This window comes from Pelobates fuscus, chromosome 7 (genome assembly GCF_036172605.1).
Source record: "Pelobates fuscus isolate aPelFus1 chromosome 7, aPelFus1.pri, whole genome shotgun sequence".
Classification (NCBI taxonomy): Eukaryota; Metazoa; Chordata; class Amphibia; order Anura; family Pelobatidae; genus Pelobates; species Pelobates fuscus.
Genome location: NC_086323.1, coordinates 46,390,726 through 46,410,886, shown reverse-complemented (window position 1 = coordinate 46,410,886; position 20,161 = coordinate 46,390,726). Strand labels below are relative to the sequence as shown.

Here is a 20,161-nt window from a genome sequence, read left to right as displayed (position 1 = left end):
TGCCTGAGACCCACTGACACAGACTGACATACTGTAGCTATACTGTCTGTAACACCATCTGTTCTGTGCCGGGCTGACTAAAATGCTGTAAAGTCAAAGACTAAAAAGAGAAAATAAGAATAAAAAGCAGGATAACTTCACCTGCAAATTTCAATTTAACTTGGATGAGATCTACAAAGTTAAACAAAAAGTCATGAAGAGTGAAGTTTAACACTGTGGAAGGAGATTGTTAATGTGGAATTTAGGATAGGGTGCGACAGTTGGCGCTCTTCACGAACTCAGGGAGTTATTTGAGGACATACAAATTCTGACTAACACTCTTAAAGTTGATGTTACTGCACTTAAACCAGTTTACGATCTGTGGGGAAACATTACTCCTGCAAGGCTGCAGTTAATATTCCTTAGCGTTCCATCCAACAAAACAGTTTTTTTTTTTCCTCTTTCCCCTCAAAGGAGCCTACATGAATACTTTCAACCTGCCTTTTGCCAGCAATACTTTCATAGCAAAACATGCACATACGGACTCTAGCCACCATGACCACTTCAAATAACTAAAGTGATGATGGTGCTTGGAGTAAACCTTTAAAAATGTTATTAAAGAAAGAGAATCTTGGAGCATGTTTCTAAAATTGATGCTAGTTTCTACTGAGCAGCCACTACTTGCTAGGGCCTGCGGCTATTGTTATCGAGTAGTGGCTGTATATTTGACTAGTGGTGATAGGCTGCCAACACTAAAACTCAGCTACCAGCACTTAATGTCAGTTGCAGGTAATAGCTCTCATTATTCTCTATGGGAGCTGCAAACAATACTTAGAGATTAGTCTCGTAGAGTTTTCCAACCATGTCACTATTGTTTGACGACTGCTAACTCTAAAAAAAACAGGCTCTTAACCTGGTGCATGTAAGTTAAAGGGACACTACAGGTACCCAGTCCACTTTATTTCATTGAAGCGGTCTGGGTGCATGCTCCCCTTCCCCGTCCCCTTAGCCCTGCAATGTAAATCATTGCATTTACATTGCAAGGTTAAGAATTCCTCTAGTGGCTTTTATAGGCCTTTCTTGCAGTTTAACTTGCAATTTAACTCTGTGAAATGGTGCTGGTGCTCGTGCAAAAGTGAGATGACGTCTAGCATTTCAAATTCCCCATAGAAAAGCATTCATTCAATGCTTTTCTATGGGGAAGGCCTAATGTGCAATGTCCATTAGGTTACTCCAATTGCTGATGTCAAAAGTAAGTGTTTAAAGGTTTTGTGGTGTGATGGTGGTGGAATACATCTTTTTATTCCTAACATTATAGTGTTCCTTTGACAAGAGCTAACTCCCTACATTACAGTGAAACACTACAGCACATAGCAAAACACATCACAGCATACCAAAAAGCAAGTAAACTAGATAAAAGGCTAAACTTTACTCACTTTGCAGAAGATTGGCAATCTAGCCAAATTGGAAAAATTGATGTGCAGGAGATTCACCCCCCCCCCCCCCACTATGGACATTTTGACTTAATGTGTGCAATTCACCTTTCTATTCTCCATAACACCAGGTTTGGATAAAATAAAAAACTTGAGGGTATTTTTAGTCTGAGTCTTTTGAACCTGCCATCATAGAGATGTATCAAAAATGAAAAGGAGTCTTGAATAAAAATAAATGAAAAGGAGAAGAGAAACAGAGAGGATAAGAATGTGAACACTAAATAACCGGCAATGCCTTATATAATGCCATAGCACAGCCACTAGTATCTACCACAATATTATAGTGTTTTTTCCCCCCATGGCAATTTTCCTTACCATTCAGCCACTACAAGCAGAGTGCATTTAGTTAGAGAGGAAAACGGAACATTAAATCACTCAGAGAGCTCCGATTCAGTATTTCATACACACTGAGGATTCTGAAAGTAGAACAATGAGATTTGCTGGAACAGATACCGAAATCTATCATTCATTTAGACTGTCTCAGGGCACAGGAACTTGGCAATAATGTGGCAGCTCGTGTCATCTTACACTCCTGTGATTAGAAAACAAGAAATTGCCTTCCTACTGAAACTAAACATTCGCAAATGTGGCTTACGTCCCTTGGAGAAAACTGAATGAATTACTTGTGTATCAAAAGGGTCGCCCCTAGCATTTCATATATTTATATCATCACTTCTATTTCTTACAGTTATTATAAAGTCACAGGGCTAAGAATTTACTTCATGATACTTCTACCTCGTGTAAGGTTGTTCTCCATCTTGATACTTTTATTGTTTTATTTAACGTCAATTCATTCACAAAACACCTAACCGTGGTGGACTGAAAAGTGATACCAACATTTAGCAAACAATAGCTGCTTTGGAAAAATTCTCCAAATCAGCAACAGACCCATTTTTAAAGGCTCAAAGTTGCCATTAAGTTTTCAATTTACTACAATTGGCGGTTTAGTTAATATAACCTTATGTGTTCAGCTATATACTTTAACAGAATACTGTGGTATATAACTCATTTTATAGTATTCACATAGTGACAATTCTAGGCATCACTAACTGACTGCCCCAAAAATGGTTTACATCATCCAGGTAGGTCAATGATACAAATAAATGGCTTTGATTGCCCAGCTATTTGGAGTGGACAAAATATCAGAAACACCAAATACTAAAGGAATTTCACTTTGAAGTAGCTAAATCTCAGTTACGACTGCACATGTAATCGTGACTCAAATTAGGTTGTCAGTTAGCAGTATTTGCCAGTCACAAACAAGGTTTCATAATAAATGCTGTGAAATGTGAGTTTTTAAAGTAAACTGAGCTAATTAGTAGTTTCCAAAGAGGGTCAAATAATTAGTACCCATACTGCAGGGTCATCGGTCAGAAATACTGCAAACTTATATTAACTGTCAAAGTGACAGTACAGAAGCAAACTGCAACATATGACTATGCCGAAATGTCATCACTCTTTGATATAATCTAAATAAACACTATATGTTGTGAATGGCAAAATTGCATAATATATGATGGAGTGGCCATATAGAAACTGCTTCCAATGACAAAGATTTATAACCCGGTGTAAGGAGCAAAAACAGAGACCCTCGACCAGTGTAAAAAGTTAACATTGTAATCAGCCATCTTTTACCAATTTCCCCACAAATGGACAGTTTACATTCGTGGGTTGGAAACATTGTTTATCTTTCCGTAAACCTGTTGCCGAATGTGCAACTTTGTGTTGAAGGATAATGGTACGGGAAACAAAGTCACAACACTCAATAGGTCTAATAATTGGTGTGCATTATCACATAACGCTCAAGGAATATAATTGTTAGTAACTGGACGTATGCCGTGCTGTAAACTCTTTCCTGTGTTATGTTGGTACTGTCCATTTACACATTGCTTAATAAGTAGTATAGAGGAATTATTGACAGATCACTTCCTCTACGTGAATTAGACTATAACATTTCTAGATATCCAGAGGTTTAACAGGTGTCATATGTTAGCCCTGCTAAAATTCTGCAGTATTTTGTCCTTAAAGGACAACATTCACCTAAAAACTTGCTTTACTATAACAATCCTTTCATCAAGTTTTGAAAGGATATATATATATAAAAAAAACACAGAATCCTTGCACACATGGTTTCTATATTGTAGTTTACGGGTGCTTGCAGTCTGGGGGGATTAAGTATACAAAATGTAGAGATGACCAGCACTCACGGTTTTCCAGAGGTTAAAAGTTGTAGGCTTTAATGAAAATACATGTTAAAACGAAGATCAACGTTTCAGTCCATGTCTGGGACTTTCATCAGGATCAGGTACCAGATCCTGATGAAAGTCCCAGACGTAGACTGAAACGTCAATCTTCTTTTTAACATGTATTTTCGTAAAGGCCTACAACCTTTAACCTCTGGAAAACCGTGAGTGCTGGTCATCTCTACATTTTGTATATATATATATATATATATATATATATATATATATATTTTAAAAATGTACTATACAGTATGCAAAAAACAAAAGAAGAGAGAAACTCATCCATACTTTTAGTGTATGACAGATCCTGAAAGGATGACATTATCAATATATTTAAAAAATAGTTTCTAGGTGTCCGTTGTCCTGCAGACTGTAGTTTGAAGTGGCTTTTCCTATTAGGGAGACAGACAACCCTTAGAAAAATATTGATGCAATATTAAATGTAGGGTTTCCAAAACTATTAACTTCCACATATAATTTGTTTTAAAAGAGAATTTAGACCTACATAACAAAGCTTTGCATTAAAAAAAAAACTAAATACAACATAATATAATAACACCACTTCTTCTATCTGACTATAGGTTCCTTTAAAGATGTACTTAAAGGAACACTATAGTCACCTAAATGACTTTAGCTAAATAAAGCAGTTTTAGTGTATAGATCATTAACCTGCAATTTCACTGCTCAATTCACTGTCATTTAGGAGTTAAATCACTTTGTTTCTGTTTATGCAGCCCTAGCCACACCTCCCCTGGCTATGATTGACAGAGCCTGCATGAAAGAAAAACTGGTTTCACTTTCAAACAGATGTAATTTACCTTAAATAATTGTATCTCAATCTCTAAATTGAACTTTAATCACATACAGGAGGCTCTTACAGGGTCTAGCAAGCTATTAACATAGCAGGGGATAAGAAAATCTTAATTAAACAGAACTTGCAATAAAGAAAGCCTAAATAGGGCTCTCTTTACAGGAAGTGTTTATGGAAGGCTGTGAAAGTCACATGCAGGGAGGTGTGGCTAGGGTTCATAAACAAAGGGATTTAACTCCTAAATGGCAGAGGATTGAGCAGTGAGGCTGCAGGGGCATGTTCTATACACCAAAACTGCTTAATTAAGCTAAAGTTGTTCAGGTGACTATAGTGTCCCTTTAAGCAAGTATAGCATTTCACCTGCTGATCCACACTGCCACTCTCTGGGATGCTGTCTAAAATGATTCCCACATTATTTGCTGCATTTACCAACAGTCACTGACCCAGCTGCACCCAGATGTATATGCTACACAAAGCACTGCACAAAATCAGACACTTTATGTCTTCAGACTCCCAAGACCAAGTAGATTAAAGGTTTAGGAAATTGGGAAATATTTAAAGGCTTCATTCACTACTAGCCCGACTACCAGGGGAAGATGTCTGATCAGCGACCAATGTTTGAAATGTAATGCTCTAGAGACTGTTGGTCTCGTACTCTCAACATTTATATATTAATTATGCATGGTAACATTAGCTTTAAAGGCAGATTACGGCTTGGTTCCTTTACGGTCTAAAGCCTAAAATTGCGAAATACTTTGCAATAGTGTGATTACAAAAGGGATACCATGTTCGGCATTCCAAGTGTTAAATCTCTTTTTCTGACGGAACCTTATTGTGTTTGGGTCGAAGCTTTATGAACTTCGGTACAGTACCAAGTTACAAAAAGGAGGTGAAACACAAACAAAAATTTTAAATTTTTAAGCAAATTGAAAAGTACGTAGATAGGTGACTTTCCTTGCGATAAAACCAAACTGTACACAAAGAACAAGGAAATGTGTGTGTGTATGTGTGTGTGGGGGATGAAGGAAAAAAAAAAACCTTCCTAAAAGCGGCTTAGGATATGTTAACCCAGCTATTCTGTCGGCTTAAAGGGTATTTTCTGCTTGATCACCAGTTCCCTATTCATTCTACATTTTCTTTCATTCATTGAAGACTTCAAAGAACACACTACCACAGTACCTGATCTTCCAGAGAAACTTGCAAGGGTGTTCTAAAGAAAACAGGGTATTGGAAGGCAAAGACCCCTGTGGACAAGGCAGTTCAAAGGGAATATTTCAACAATGATTACATTTTGTAAATCTTTTTACTGAGGACAGCTAGTTTCCTGCTTTTTCATAAAAACTAGATTGCAGCCCGTTAAACAGAGCTCTGTGCAAAAAAAGAAACTAAAAGGAAGGGGGAAAAAAGGATTTGGTCTGAGCAGAGATTTAGTGTTACGATTAAGGCACTAGGAGATAAGAAATCATATTTTAGCTAAACAGAAAAAAACTACTGTCAGTACAGCGTGACTGCTTTAGACACGGACAAATTAAGTTATTGTTCAAGTCGGCAAAAAACATTAAGAAATATTAAAATCTTATGTTTACATTTTGTCTTTAAAATGACAAACCAGGCTGGAGCTGACCCATTGATTTTAATGCATTAAATGCTTAAACTCAAAAAATGAAAAATACTAAATAAATTTTTTTTTTTTTAAAAATTAAATCCTCACCTTGAAGTTCCTGCATTTGTCAAATCAGTAAGTGACTCAACTGAATCACATTTTACAGAACTGTTGAGCTTATTATATACACAGTGTTTTCTGGGAGTTTAGCGCATTTGTCAACTTTCTACTATAGAATATCATGATTATACAGACACATTTGTATAACTGTCACACAGTCATTCATTACGTTTCCCATTCATACAGGCAAGCGCAACTATTCACACACACTTATACAGAGACACACACACTCATACAAACACACACACACAAACAACGAGTGGCAGCTGCATACTCCGACACACTGCGTACACATATAGGAGAGGTAATACAACCCTCTCCCGTCAACAGTTCAGCCTCAAGGCACCTGCTACCAGTTCCCCCATGCTCTACGCATGCCACACTCTCACTGTTAAGTAGTGGTGCTGAGCCTGGGCTGACTGTGTGGATTGCTGCTGCACAGGCTCTCTGTGTCTGGCAAAGCAAACAGAGAGTCCAAGCACATGTGTGAAGCAGCTGCAGGCACAGACCTTCCATATCTACTCCAGGCATTCTCTCTGCTTTAAAAAGACAGCTAAAGAACCGGTGAGTCCACAATCCACAAAGTCAGCCTAAGCTTAGCAGCACATCCAAGCATAGTGAGAGCGCAAGTGCAGGGAGGGGAGCTGCACAGCTGTAGCGCTCTACCAGCAAGCCCACCAGGCGTCTGCTCGGTACGACTGATAACCAGTGCGGGCCTGCATGAATGCTGTAGTTTGCTCTGTTTTGTTTCCCCCCGAATGCTATCGATGCAGAGCTTGACAGCATCAGAAACATTTCCAACCAGGCTGGATAGATACCAGTCCACTTGGAGTTTAACCTGTACTGTGGCTCAGCAACATCAATTTTGGTTTTATTAAGCTTCAATAGAATTCACAATGATTGACAAAGCAGAGGAAGCATGTGGAATCACGGTAGAAAAGAGATACAAAGTAATGTAGAGATAGATACAAATAGTACACATCTCTTAAAGAGACACTATAGTCACCAGCTTAATGTAGTTGTTCTGGTGAGTATACTCAATATATGCAGGCAATTTCATGCAAATACTGCCTTTTCAAAATGCAGCGTTTAGATTGCCCCTAGGGACACCTCCAAGTGGCGTATCCAGGTGCTTCTTGGCTCAGTGCTGCATAGTAGGCAGCACTGCCGTTCAGCGTCTTCACGCTCTGCATGGGGACACTGAATATTCCTCATACAGATGCATTGATTCAATCCAATGCTTTCCCCATGGCAAAAAATCTGCAATTCTGATGATGTCACCAAGGGGGCAAAGCCAGCACCGGGGAATAAGGTGAGTTTTAATTCCTTTTAAGGAATGGTGACTTTAGCACTATAAGGTCAGGAATACATGTTTGTGTTCCTGACCCTATAGTGATTCTTTAAACCAAATAATCATTATAACTAGATAAAAAATATTAATCGTATTTTAAGCTCCTTTTATATAAAACATGTTTAATACGCACATTATTTCCAGTTTAAAACATTGCAAGAAAGGAGAGGACACAATTCTATTCTAAACTAACCATTTCATTATGTAAACGAAAATGGCCCAAACGTTTGGGATTGGTGGAAGAAAAAAACAAAAACAGACAAAAGGGACCAAGCTTTTCGGTACTAAAATAGAAGCCTAAAAACCTGTTGTTGGTAGTTATTTGCAATCTCGCATTGCACTCTTCCAGTTTGTGAAAATCCATGGAGAGATTGCCTAAAATATGTCTCCAATATTAAAATGTACAGTTAAAGATATAGGCATGCACTTCTAAATATACGTATCTTTGCGATCAGTTTAATCGCACTCTCACGTATCTGCTCCTGGGCAGTCTTTAATTAGTGATGTAAGACATTTTTATGTTGGCCTAAAAGATCAAGTTCAAGTTTAAATGTCTGTAGAAGGCTGCAGAGTATATGGCCTCAGTCAATTTCCATACGATCTCTCTGAACTTTTCTTACACTGCTGTTTCCAAGACCCAGTGAAAGAATGTTGCAGTTAAGACCTGCAGAGATTTCTCAGACAGTTTAACGCTTGTAGTCCGTTTTTCCAAGAGCTTGAATTGAAAGGTACTCTCAAACTACTTCAGTGAGAAGAGACAGCTGGGTAAGGATAGAGTCAAAGAGTATGCCACAACATTCCCCCAGCTTCTTTATGGGGTTTGGCTCAATAAAAAAAGATTAATAAGCTGACTTAAAGATGTAGGTTATTTTAGCAGGTTAAGATGTACTCCATTTTTTAATTCATAGATATGGTTTCAACAAGCATTCCACTTCTAAAACCAGTTTTCCAGACCCAAAGTCAGTGCCAGTTAAGTTGAAATTCTATTTGAATTATTTGATTTGGAGTCTAAATCAAATATGTTTCTATGGACTGTGAAAAGTAAACTGAAGACTGTACTGGGAAAAGTAAATTAAAGAGACAAGGAAGTGTCTAAATACATCAGTGACTAAATACAGATTTAAAATATACTTTCAAAAAAAATACATAAAAATCATACTGCCATCTCTTTATTACGGACCATCTTAATGAAGTGGTCTAAGATCTGTAGTGCAGTCAATTTAACCCCCCAAGGTAAACCATTGACATTTTGCAGACAGCAATGTTTACCTTGAAGGGTTAAACAGACCTTTAGTGGCTGTTACACTGACAGCCACCAGAGGCCCTTCCACTGAAAAGTAAAACTTAGTCAAGTGACGTGGAAGCCATCATAGGAAAGCATCGACTCAATGCTGCGCATGTGCATGATCTGTGAGGAAGATTGGATAGGATCACACCGAAGCAGGCCATGTTCCTTTAAGCTTCTTTTTTGTTTTGGACATTTGGCGAGGGGCTCATTTCTTTTCAGTGTTGTATATAAATTATAAACAATATCTCAGGTCAACTGATGACTTTCTGAACGAGTGCAGACATTATACAGGCACAGGGTATGAAATACAACCTGCATAAGTTTGTCTCTCATGGGAACTCTGAAGATTTGTGGAAGGGATAGTTTTATTCTGTGAGTTTTCCCACAATCGCTAATAAGAGGGGAGCTACATCACGGTCATCTGAAGGGCCAGTTGGTTAATTTTAGCAGTTCATAAGTACAGCAGTACCGTTACTACAGTTTATTTGTTCAAGGGCTTTATGGTCCCTTTAATAAAGGTCGATTTCCCTGACTGTGACAATGATATATCAAAGTACGTGAACTGTTCTGTTCAGCTTGGTGTTTGTCCAAAGAACAATAGGAGTTCGAGGCTTTACATCCTCTGCTTCCCCTACCAGATCCTCTTACTGTAGTGTAATTAAATTCAATGTATTGTTAAGGTCTCAGATTCTAGGCTGTAAAATGTTTGGCGCGGACACGCTCTGGTTCTGCCCAGAGCACTTGCATGTATCCTTACACACGTCACACATGCGGAATAGTTCAATGTTGGCCAGATGGTTCCAGAACAATATTTCCAGCTACAGGACGAAAGGTTACAAATACACTAATGTGCAGTTTGAGTTTAATGTATGCCTCTGCACTGGCTAGTATATCTAAAACATGGGTTTTACAATGGTTGTATGCAGTTCTGTAACAGGTATAAATGCATATTTATTGTACACATTGCAAATAAAATCGGGGAAAGGCTAGGTACTGAAAGAAATGGGCATAGAATGCTGAAGATTCTATAGATTGAGGTAAAGGTTTCATTAAGTTTTAAACATTCTTTTTTTCTTTAGTAGAAGCAAGCCTTGCTTCCAAGTAAGGTGCAATACCGCACACATGTTAAATTCTTCTGTGACTGTCATCTCAGTAGAAGTGAAATACTGTTAATGGTAAAATTGCGCATGCACGTGAGGCCACTGAATGATTTCTCTCACAATACAATGAATGATTATACCCTACCTGTGCCTCTTTGATAATTTAAACTTGTATTAATGCATGACACAGTCTGCATCATAAGCATTCTTGCTTAGGTGTCAGGAGTGCTCTTTAAACACTTCAATAAATGTTTTGTTTTTTCTCGGCCGAAACGAGGTGTCACTAGCCCTATGGTCGCTTTGTCCCATATGTCTCCTTTCTGAGGCCTTCGGACTTATGATTTCTTGCACATTTCAGAAGGCCTTAATTAAGCTTCACAAATGCAATTAATTGCCCAAATTCTGGCCTTACCACTGACTAGAAAAGATGTATGTATGGATTCCAGCCAGGTGTACAATATAATTAGCAGGACGAAATCCTGAACATTTTTGCCTAGACAGAATTTTTACAAAGGTTCGCACAAGTGATTAATGTTTCTCTGCACATCCCTCGCTGTGGGGAAAAAAAAAAAAAAAATCAATTGTATTGACAGGGCAAGTTCTATACTGCCAATCAAGCAAATGTGATTTGATGGTACCCTGGAGCATCTCAGGGATAAAGGGAGGAATACAGAGCATGTTAAGGTCTGGAGCACCTGAGTAAGATCAATGTCATCTGTGAAACTGACTGCCTCCATAACGCAACCAACAACCGCCATAAATAATGTACACTCAGCTGATTAACTTAAGCATAGTGTTCCTTGCAGTGTAAACACATAAACATGCATAAGTAAAAGAGGCAAAGTACTAAACGTCATATTTTATTTATTAATTTTGCATTATTTGGACACGTACTCGCTTTCCATTTTTTTTTTCTCTTGTAACAATTACTGTAGCGAGCAGTCTGACAGACAGGGTCAATCTATTGATCCAGCAGCCTGATGCAGTAGCATAGCGGACTAATTTGATCCACCATTATCTGTTATGGATGTGCAACTGGGCGCTAAATGGGTTGAAGGAGATCAGCTAAAATAAACAGATACAGGAAGGATTTAACCCTCCCATGAACGTAAAGCTGCGATGGCTAACCATTACCCTGTAGAAGTGTTTGCAAACTACATTACCATTGAGCATTATGGGAAATGTAGTCCAGAAACATCTACAGTGCCAAGGTTCGCCAACACTGCTGCAAAGTATTTTCTTGAAAAGCATATTCACTATAATTGATTGAAATGACTTTACATAAAAAAGGCACGCTGCAAAGGATACTGTACTTGCAGAACATTTGGGGAAATAAGATTCAATAAAATTATTATTTATTTTACAAATGTTAAATAATTTTACACAATGAGCTAATGTTTTCAGTAAGGTATATCACGACTGATAATGAGGATAGACCCCAGCTAGAGGACACAGAAAAAAAATGTGTGTGGGTCCCTGGGAGAATTGAGCAAACAGGTCAAGATAGACGTCTGTCCTTTGCTTGATGTATAAGATGGGATGGTAAAATAGAACTATCCTATCATGCATATTAAAAGGAAATAAATAGGTGAAAAATATCTAATTATCATGACATATTTAAGGAAAAAAAATATCTAATTAAAATATGCAGTATATCTAATTAATATATTGAATTGGATCTCTCGATTTTTCATGATCAAAATTTCCCATTGAGGCAAGAGATTCTAAAAACAACAAAACATTAATTTGAAGGAACCCTCATGAGAATAAGTTTTTAAAGATAGCATCATCGTTGTGAGACAAAAGAACACACTGTCCACTTCTAAAAAAACATTCCAAGGCTTCAAAAATAGCATTTTCTGTCCATTTATGAGTGGACGGTAAGATCAACCTTTAATAAAGCTTTGGCCATGTTCTCATATATCGGCCAGTAATCACATTGGGCAGGATTTGTGAGCTCTTCAGTCCAACAGAAGTACAGATCGCATATCAAGGGAACACACATATTTTGCTTTAGAGTGGGATGAAAGGCTTTAAGGCATACTAAACATCTCTCTGGTACTTCACTAAATTATGCCATGAGCCTGTTCTACTCAGACAACAGTCACCCAAACAAAAATAGCAAAAAGGCTATATATCAAAATCAGACACGCAAGCTGTCACTGGATGACACACAATTTCAGCAACTTTCAGCATTGGGTTAAAAGCAGCTAATCCTCGCTCACCCTTGCTAGATCACAGGGCGACTTTTGGGATAACTGAGAAGAAAGAAATCAACCCCATGAAGAAGGCGAGGTGAGAGCGGTTCAGTTCCATTCTGATTTGTTGTTGCCACTTTGTTGCAGTGAGAAATTCAGAATGTCTCTTGGGCAGCAAAAACCTTAAAACTGCAGGAAATGTCAATAGAAAAGCCGTGCACTTTGTAGCATGATTGAAAACCATAAAAACAAAAAACTAGGCTAGAAATGGTTATTATTTTAACTGCTGCCTGTTAGTAGCAGGTTGTATTCTGTAACGTGTGTACAACAGCAATATATGTGTATTTTTTGATTTTTTTGAGAAAATGACTAATGCCATATCTGCACAGTTTATTTATTTTTTATTTTTTGAAGACTTTGTTGTCAACGAGTTCTGCCATTAAAAGCTAGGTTTATGTATACAGTTAGTTTACAAACCTAAAACTTAAATGGCTTTTTGGTGTTGACATCCTTATCTGTGTGTGGTGAACCTGCTGACAGCTAGCATTAAAAATCAAAGAGTCTTCCTTTTGCGTAGCAGACTTCCAAATAAAAAAGAACCTTGGGAAATCAGAATTCTTCTTCAGTTACTTTTCCATCACTTTAGTCATTATAACTGCTTCACGTAACATCTGACGGTGGCATAACAACAGCTAAATAAGGATGCATCTGAAATCCCCAAAAGCTATTTATCTCCAAAGCCCCATTTCAAGGAGCTCTAGATGGAGGTACTAGTGTGATTAGTTCCCCCAGTGGCACCGATCTCTATGTCTGTTCCATTGTAACAGAGAGTAAGGGCATTGTGTCAACAAAGAACAGTTACAGCCATGATAGCAACCTCACCCAAATTATTCAAGCATGTTCCTATCACCTGAACCTTTTTCAAATCTGAGCAAAAAGATAATCATCTGACACATATGCAAATTCTAGTTTATAGATAACACAGTCATGTTGCGTAGGTCATGTCATGTAAGTGTGCGGTTATTTTCAGAAACATTTTCCAAGGGCAGCCGCCCTAACAATTTGTTTACGATTTACAGATTATCATTTCATTACCTGTGGGCCACTAACAGCCCTATCATATGTAACAAAACTACCAGAAAAGTAAATTTAAAAGATTGGATCTATTGGATCATGTTGAGTATTATTGTATTGTATGTCATACTTCTTTCCATCTGACCTTAAATTAAGATTTGTTTTTTTTTTTTTAAATGGCTTTATTGAAAAGGCAGGTTGATTTTCGATTTCTGTCAATTTGGAGAAGAGGAAGAACAAAATAAATGCTAGAAAGGCCTCTCTAAGTATGTAGTGAAAATAAATAATTGCTAATATGTATCAACAATAAATAATTAATAAAAATGATCACATACTGACCTTGCTCAGAAAAATCTCAAACTAGCAAATGAAATGATTTACAAGGAGCAGAATTTTGCACCTGTGCTTTCATGTCAAAAAGCCAAAGCCCAGCCAAGCAAAGCAATTCTTGGCATAGTGCAAATAGCCACTTAGCTCAAAATAGACTTGTGGGTGAGTGTTACTAACGTGGACAGAATAAAAAAATAATAATAATTTGCTCTGGAGAATGCGTTGGGGGAGAAAAACGTTATACAACAGATATGGGCCATTGATAGGTGAATAAACTTAGAGAAAGCTTGTGTTCAACTATTGGTGGTTTCAGTGGACATCCTAATCATCATAGTCACCTATTTTCTTTGCACAATTTATTGTGCAAGGAGCCCCCTTTTGTCCTGGTCTCCAAGCATTCCGCTGCTTAAAACCTCAACAATTTGCAGATATTGCTGCAGCTCTAATATATCTCAACTTCCATGACACCACAGACGTGGTTATAAAAGTACCCACTACCTTTAGGAAGTTTTCCGCAGCTTTTACATGACATCACATGCTGCTGCTGAGCATCAATCATGGCAGACAGTTGAACTACAATATAGCTACTCAGTAACCTACTAGCAGCAATGCTCACAAGGTGATCAAGTTTTTTTCATGAAGAAAATACACAAATTGAACTACAAATTCCATATGTTAATGGGATATGCTCAACACTAACATGGTCAACAACAAAAAGACCGGAACTGGCTGGACGCATTCATTTTGTATATTTGTTATGGAATATATTTATATTCCATTCAAGATTGGGAGTGTCCATCTCCAGGGTTCAATGTCTATTTTATGATTGGACATCATGACTTTTGCTTGATAGTTCCTTTATATTTTTTCTATTGCAGGATTGAGCCTACCTCCAGTGGCTGTCTACCAGACAGCCACTAGAGGCACTTCCTGTATTCTCACAAAGTTTGACTCTGTAAAACGAGGCTGGACATCCTCAAGCTTTGCATGAGGATATCGAACATCTTTAAATCCCCCATAGGAAGGCCTGATGTGAGCATGGTGTGGAGGAGGAGCCTGTGGAACATCGGTTTTATTAACCATTTACATGGCCGGGTAAGGCCTTGGGGGTTGGGGGTCTCAATAGTGTTAGGAATGCAGCTCTGTATTCCTAACACTACAGTGTTTCTTTAATATTTTGGATACATATTTCAAAATGGTTTAATGTGTTAGAGAAACTTTTAAAATGATTTATATATTTTGAAAAAAAAATCATATTTTATTTATAGAGCTTATTCAAATATTTTAAATGGATATGAGTTGCACAGAGATCCCAAGTTATTAAATAGTGCTGTTTTTTGTTTATGTGGTAACCTCCATATCGCATGTAACATAATATATCTGTAATTGTTACAAATCACATCAGATGTAGTGTCTCATTCACAGTTACCCACCTGTGTCTGTTGAGGGATATTTACAAAGCTTGGATCCCTAGGACCAACACTGACGAATCGGTTTGCAGGGGAAGTGCTGGGTGTTGAGTACGCTGCGAGAAAAAGAAATGAAGATTAAGTACATTACAGACACACAAAAAAAAGAGTTTAACAATTTTTACCTTTTTTCATCTTAAAAAAATATTTGGTCATTTATTTATTTTTTGTTTTCAGACCACTGCAGTGAACAAGAAACAAATATGAGTAAATTCAGAGACAATCTGGTATATGTTTGTGCTTTGCATTAATACGGTCACTGCTATCTGGATCCATTAATTCCCAGGGCAACCTGAACACGGCAGACTCTTTGTAAGAACGGAAGGTACTCTATATAAAACCCTGTGGTTCTATAAGAAGGGCTGCTCTTTATTCCCAGGTATTCACTGGGAAAGAAGAATCAATTTAAAATTCAAAGCTTTATGGCAAACCTGGAGACAGTCCAACCCATTGGAAATGATTCTGAGAACCTGCAAGACACTCACTGACTAAAGAAGGCTAATATTCACACTATTTCAGTATAATTCCACAGCTGTCAGGTATATTCCCACGTCAAGTGATTTACATTGTTTGTTAAAAAAAAAACAGCCTGGCGCATCGTAATGTAAACGTTTCTATTATGAATGGTAGTTTACATTCACACCCAATAAGAAATGTTGTAGCTTGAACACTGGCAACACAAATACGTATTTATATCTATTTATATGTCCGATAATGCACTGGACAGTTTCCCTTTTTCTGTCCAAAAACAAGGATCAGAAACTGGGAAAATGTGGTCAGTATGGTGGTTCCAGCTTCACCGAATGGGCTTCAACCCTTGAATTGTATATGAAAACACAAAGAGCAAATACAAGAGAGTAGTCCTCAAATGTGAGAACACTTAAAACTGATATAGGTACTAAAAAACACGAAAACAATTTACACCAAAATATACCTTGAAGGCTTACACTGCATGTGGAGAGCAGTTAGCACTATCCTTTAACTTATTAACATTGAATAACCCCCTGTGTTCAAACTTGAAGGCTTACACTGCATGTGGAGAGCAGTTAGCACTATCCCTCAATTTATCAACTTTGAAACAATTTGTTACTATGTAAGCCTTTTTATACTGTTTGGGGAACACTAGCATTACCATTTGGTTACAATTGCAACTATTGTATCCTTCTGAGATAGAAGGTTAATAAAGATTTATGTGTTTATGGATACATTAGTTATCTTTACCACTAAGGAGTTGAGTGTTTTCCCCTGATCCATATCATTTTTTCTCTAAGCAAGTTAATTAGGTATATTTTGGTGTAAATTATTTTTGTGTTTTTTAGCACCTATATATCAGCTTTAAGTGTTCTCACATTTGAGGACTACTCTCTTGTATTTGCTCTTTGTGTTTTCCTATTTATATGTCCATCTGTATAGAAAAATATGATGTATTTTTAACCACTCTCATGCAAAAAAAAAACCTTGCTTAACCCCTTAAGGACACATGACATGTCATGATTCCCTTTTATTCCAGAAGTTTGGTCCTTAGAGGGTTAAAATTCTGAGAATTGCAGTGCACAGCATCCAAAACGTCTACTGGGGTGACGAGATAACCTGTGCTAAATGTAATAGCTATACGCTAAATATGCTGCTAACTGTAACTCACATAATTCTCAGCCAAGCCTCCCTTGTGAAACAGAACATCCCATCATTCTATAGATACATATTTTCATGAGAGTTAAAACACACTAATTTAAATTTTCTTTGGCAATGTGTTTTAATGGATTAACTTCCATAACGATACAGTTTTCAATAAAAAAAAAAAAAACTTCTGATCCTGCTGAGATGAATTAAGATCAACAATTTTTGTGTTTTGGTTTTCTATACCGATTCAAAGAGAAGCCAGCCCGAGTCCCACGGCAATAGCTTGTATGAAAGCTGTGGCAATGAAAGGGTGCACCTTTTACATGGAATGTTTGTTTAAGGAAGAGTTGAGCTGCTTCGAATCAAACCACACGGGAACAATTTAGTTCAATTAGTACAGGCCAGGTATATTTTTTGTAAACTTTCCACAAAGTTTAAAGGATTAAGCTAGCTTCCACTCAAAGAGTAGATCTGCAGGTTGTACACCGATTTATTCAGAAACCCTATTGTGATATAAGCTGTATACAAGGCATATCCTACTGTACACCTCTAGTGCTATCGCTGAAATACATTTCCCAGAATTCCTGAGCAGGAAATCCTGTGAAATATAATTCAACATCTGCCAAGGGCGCGGGATGGACCCCCCATCCCCCCACTGTATATGTATTTTATATTTAAATGTGAATGCTTGTAGAATGGAGAGAAAGAGATATATGCACAAACACTGTAACTAATCATTTCTGACATTTTTAAGGGCATCAGGACTGAAAGCATGTTAAGGCTGCCTTGATAGTGAAGGATGTGTCTAATACTGACTATGGAGGGGTTAAAAGTGAGCCACAATGAAAATAAGCCTTAGTCTACCTTGCAGAACCAATTTAGAGCAGATATTCTCCGGGTCTGTCTAAGTGAGGCTGTTACAAACAATATTAACATTTGGCATTACAGTTATTAAGGATGTAGTGAAGGCATTCAGATAATTAAGACAAAAGTTATCTATACAGGGCAAAACAATGAAGTACAGAAAACCAAAATATAACCGTTGAGTTATTATTCGAGCTGTGCTGTTATTTGGGTGTGCGATTCCACTAAAACAATTTCCTTGAGGCCTGTTACCTAACAAACTAGCAAGGAATCCAACCTGGCAGGGAAAGTTCTGCTTCACAGACCAATGGAATGTTCGAACAAAGGCGCACTGTACGAGAACAAGCACGAGCTCCACGGGGCTGGGAATGGGTTTTAGAAGGTGCATAAAAAAATAGAGGGTAGATGCTAGCAAGCATGAACCGATGTAAAGTTTTATAAATGTGTTTACATATACATGTGATGTTATATAGCACCCAGCTCTATAGGTAAATGGCAAAAGAGAGATGGGGATGTGTAAAAAGCACAGGGGCGTGTGTGCTAAGGTGAATGAAAGCTCTGTGGGACACAGATTAACTGATCTCTACCATGCAGGTAGAAACTCTTTCTGGAAGTTTGATGCAGACCTACACACTGTTGTCCCAGGAAAAGAAGAGCAGAAACGAAACACCGTTTTTATTTGAACACATCTGCAGAGAAGATGGTGAAAATGTAGTTTAAAGGGGACCCTTCCCTTCTCAGGAAACGACGTCATGGAATAAAACATTAAAAGCCCCCTGTAATGTGTGTTAACCATGTATTTATGAAGTGCTTCATTTTATTTAAAATCATATATTAAAAATGTATCAATTTATTTCACAGCCAGTCTTGGCACAAACGGGGCACACATTGCATTAGAGGAGGAGAAACAGACACACCGTTAATAACAGAAGATGTTGATAAATGGAATATTATTGGCAGAAGGTATCTAGTCAGTGCTGTTGGGAAGTTCTGTATTAAAATACAGGATGGGGTGTTATATTGGCAGGAATCCTGCAGGGGTACTAGAGGTATTTAATTTTAGTAATGTGAGTACCTGTTGTCTGACACTGTATCCAGCGGCACCAGGTGGTTAAGGATTTTGAGGCTTGAACAATTAACATGTTTGGAGGTTCTAATAATTACTTTAATAAATACTTTGTCTATTTAACCATATCCATTTTGCGTGTGTGTCATTGGGTAGGTTGTGTTAGGTCATGGGAGCAGAACAACTATGTTCTATAAGCTCATTAAAACAAGAACAAAAAAAACAAATAACCACAAAATGAAAATGTGGCCAGCGTGTTTTCATTTGTGCCCATTGCAATAAAGACATGTTAAATCTGTTAGAAGCACGTATCTCTCCAGTTCGTGATTAGCAATAGGCTGCTCCGGCTTCTTAAACAAACTGTAAGATAGCTACATATCTAGGGAGAAAGGGTAGGAAACATCTCGGTTTCCAAATAGCTGAAACATTTCCCCGATGCATACACCTCTTCTCTGACACCACCAAGAACATTTTTAAGAAAGTAGGCCAATTTCACATTCAGTGCAATTATGAGACATCCTTTGGGAGCAAAAACACATAAACTGTGCATTCAATAACCAGGAACAGCCTCTTATCTGCTCTTACTTAGAAAGCTTCCTGTAATCAAACAACACAGTCTTTACATTAATTAATATAACTTATTCATAGACATACAAATGTTGACAACACACTTTGGCGTGGGACATGCTAGTTTGGATCTATAACTCTTTTGTCGAAGCTGGTGTCTCAGCAATGGACTCGTAAAGAGCACAAATGTGCATTACGCTAATCTCGGCCGTCTACTTTAGTACCGCTGAATGAGATGAAAATTCCAACGGAAGCACAGAATAAGATGGTCCATCGAGAGAAAAATCCATAGTACAGATTTGTTTTGAATCTAATGGGTGTAATAGGTGCTCTATGGGAAGTGAGAAGAGACCATGACCACTGACGGCATTTAAATACAGTATATTAATGACTGCTGGCATTTAAATACAGCATATTACAGGATATGTAAAAATAATCTCCACCACATTTAACCCTTGGATTGCTTGAGGAGGGTTGATGCTAGGTTAACTATACAAATTAAGCAATACCTGGGTTGTGAAATCTGGATACGTTAAAGGTGAAATCAGGACTTGACAAATTTTCCAATAATCTAGAAGCCAGGGTCATTTCTAAAGAGCCAGACAAAAGTTAAAATTTTCAGGCTTTTACTGTTATGCTGTTTCTCATTTCACCTAATATGTCAACACATATTACACACACATCTATCCCCCCTCACTTTGCCCTCCCTCCACTGTGTCCCACTCCATCCCATATTATAATTAATTGTATTCAAGTCTTTCACATACTATTATAAATCAAAGTGAATTTCTAATTTTAAACCAAAATAACCAAAAGGGAACAAAATCTCTTAGTTTCCCATATTTTCAGTTTGGCAATTTTGGGCTACAGTTTGAAATTCCCTTTGAATTACTGACAAATCACAATTTCGAGAATATTTCTGTTTGTTTTTATCCCCTCTTCATACCCAGTTCCATTGTCCTGTCTTTCAACTCAAACCAACAAT

The 20,161-nt window shown here is 37.6% G+C and overlaps 1 protein-coding gene across 5 annotated transcripts in view; it reads right to left on the bottom strand.

Annotated features, from left to right (window-relative positions):
- The window catches only part of NFIA (nuclear factor I A), a 270,440-nt gene that overhangs the window by 8,011 nt on the left and 242,268 nt on the right, over positions 1–20,161 (bottom strand). For 3 of the 5 annotated variants that reach the window (XM_063428057.1, XM_063428055.1, XM_063428054.1), the window contains one exon: positions 15,024–15,115. In XM_063428057.1, the coding sequence (XP_063284127.1) occupies positions 15,024–15,115 (92 nt within the window). Of the gene's footprint in view, positions 1–15,023; positions 15,116–19,685; positions 19,767–20,161 lie in introns of all 5 variants that reach the window. The other 2 variants (XM_063428056.1, XM_063428053.1) reach the window with 1 other exon arrangement.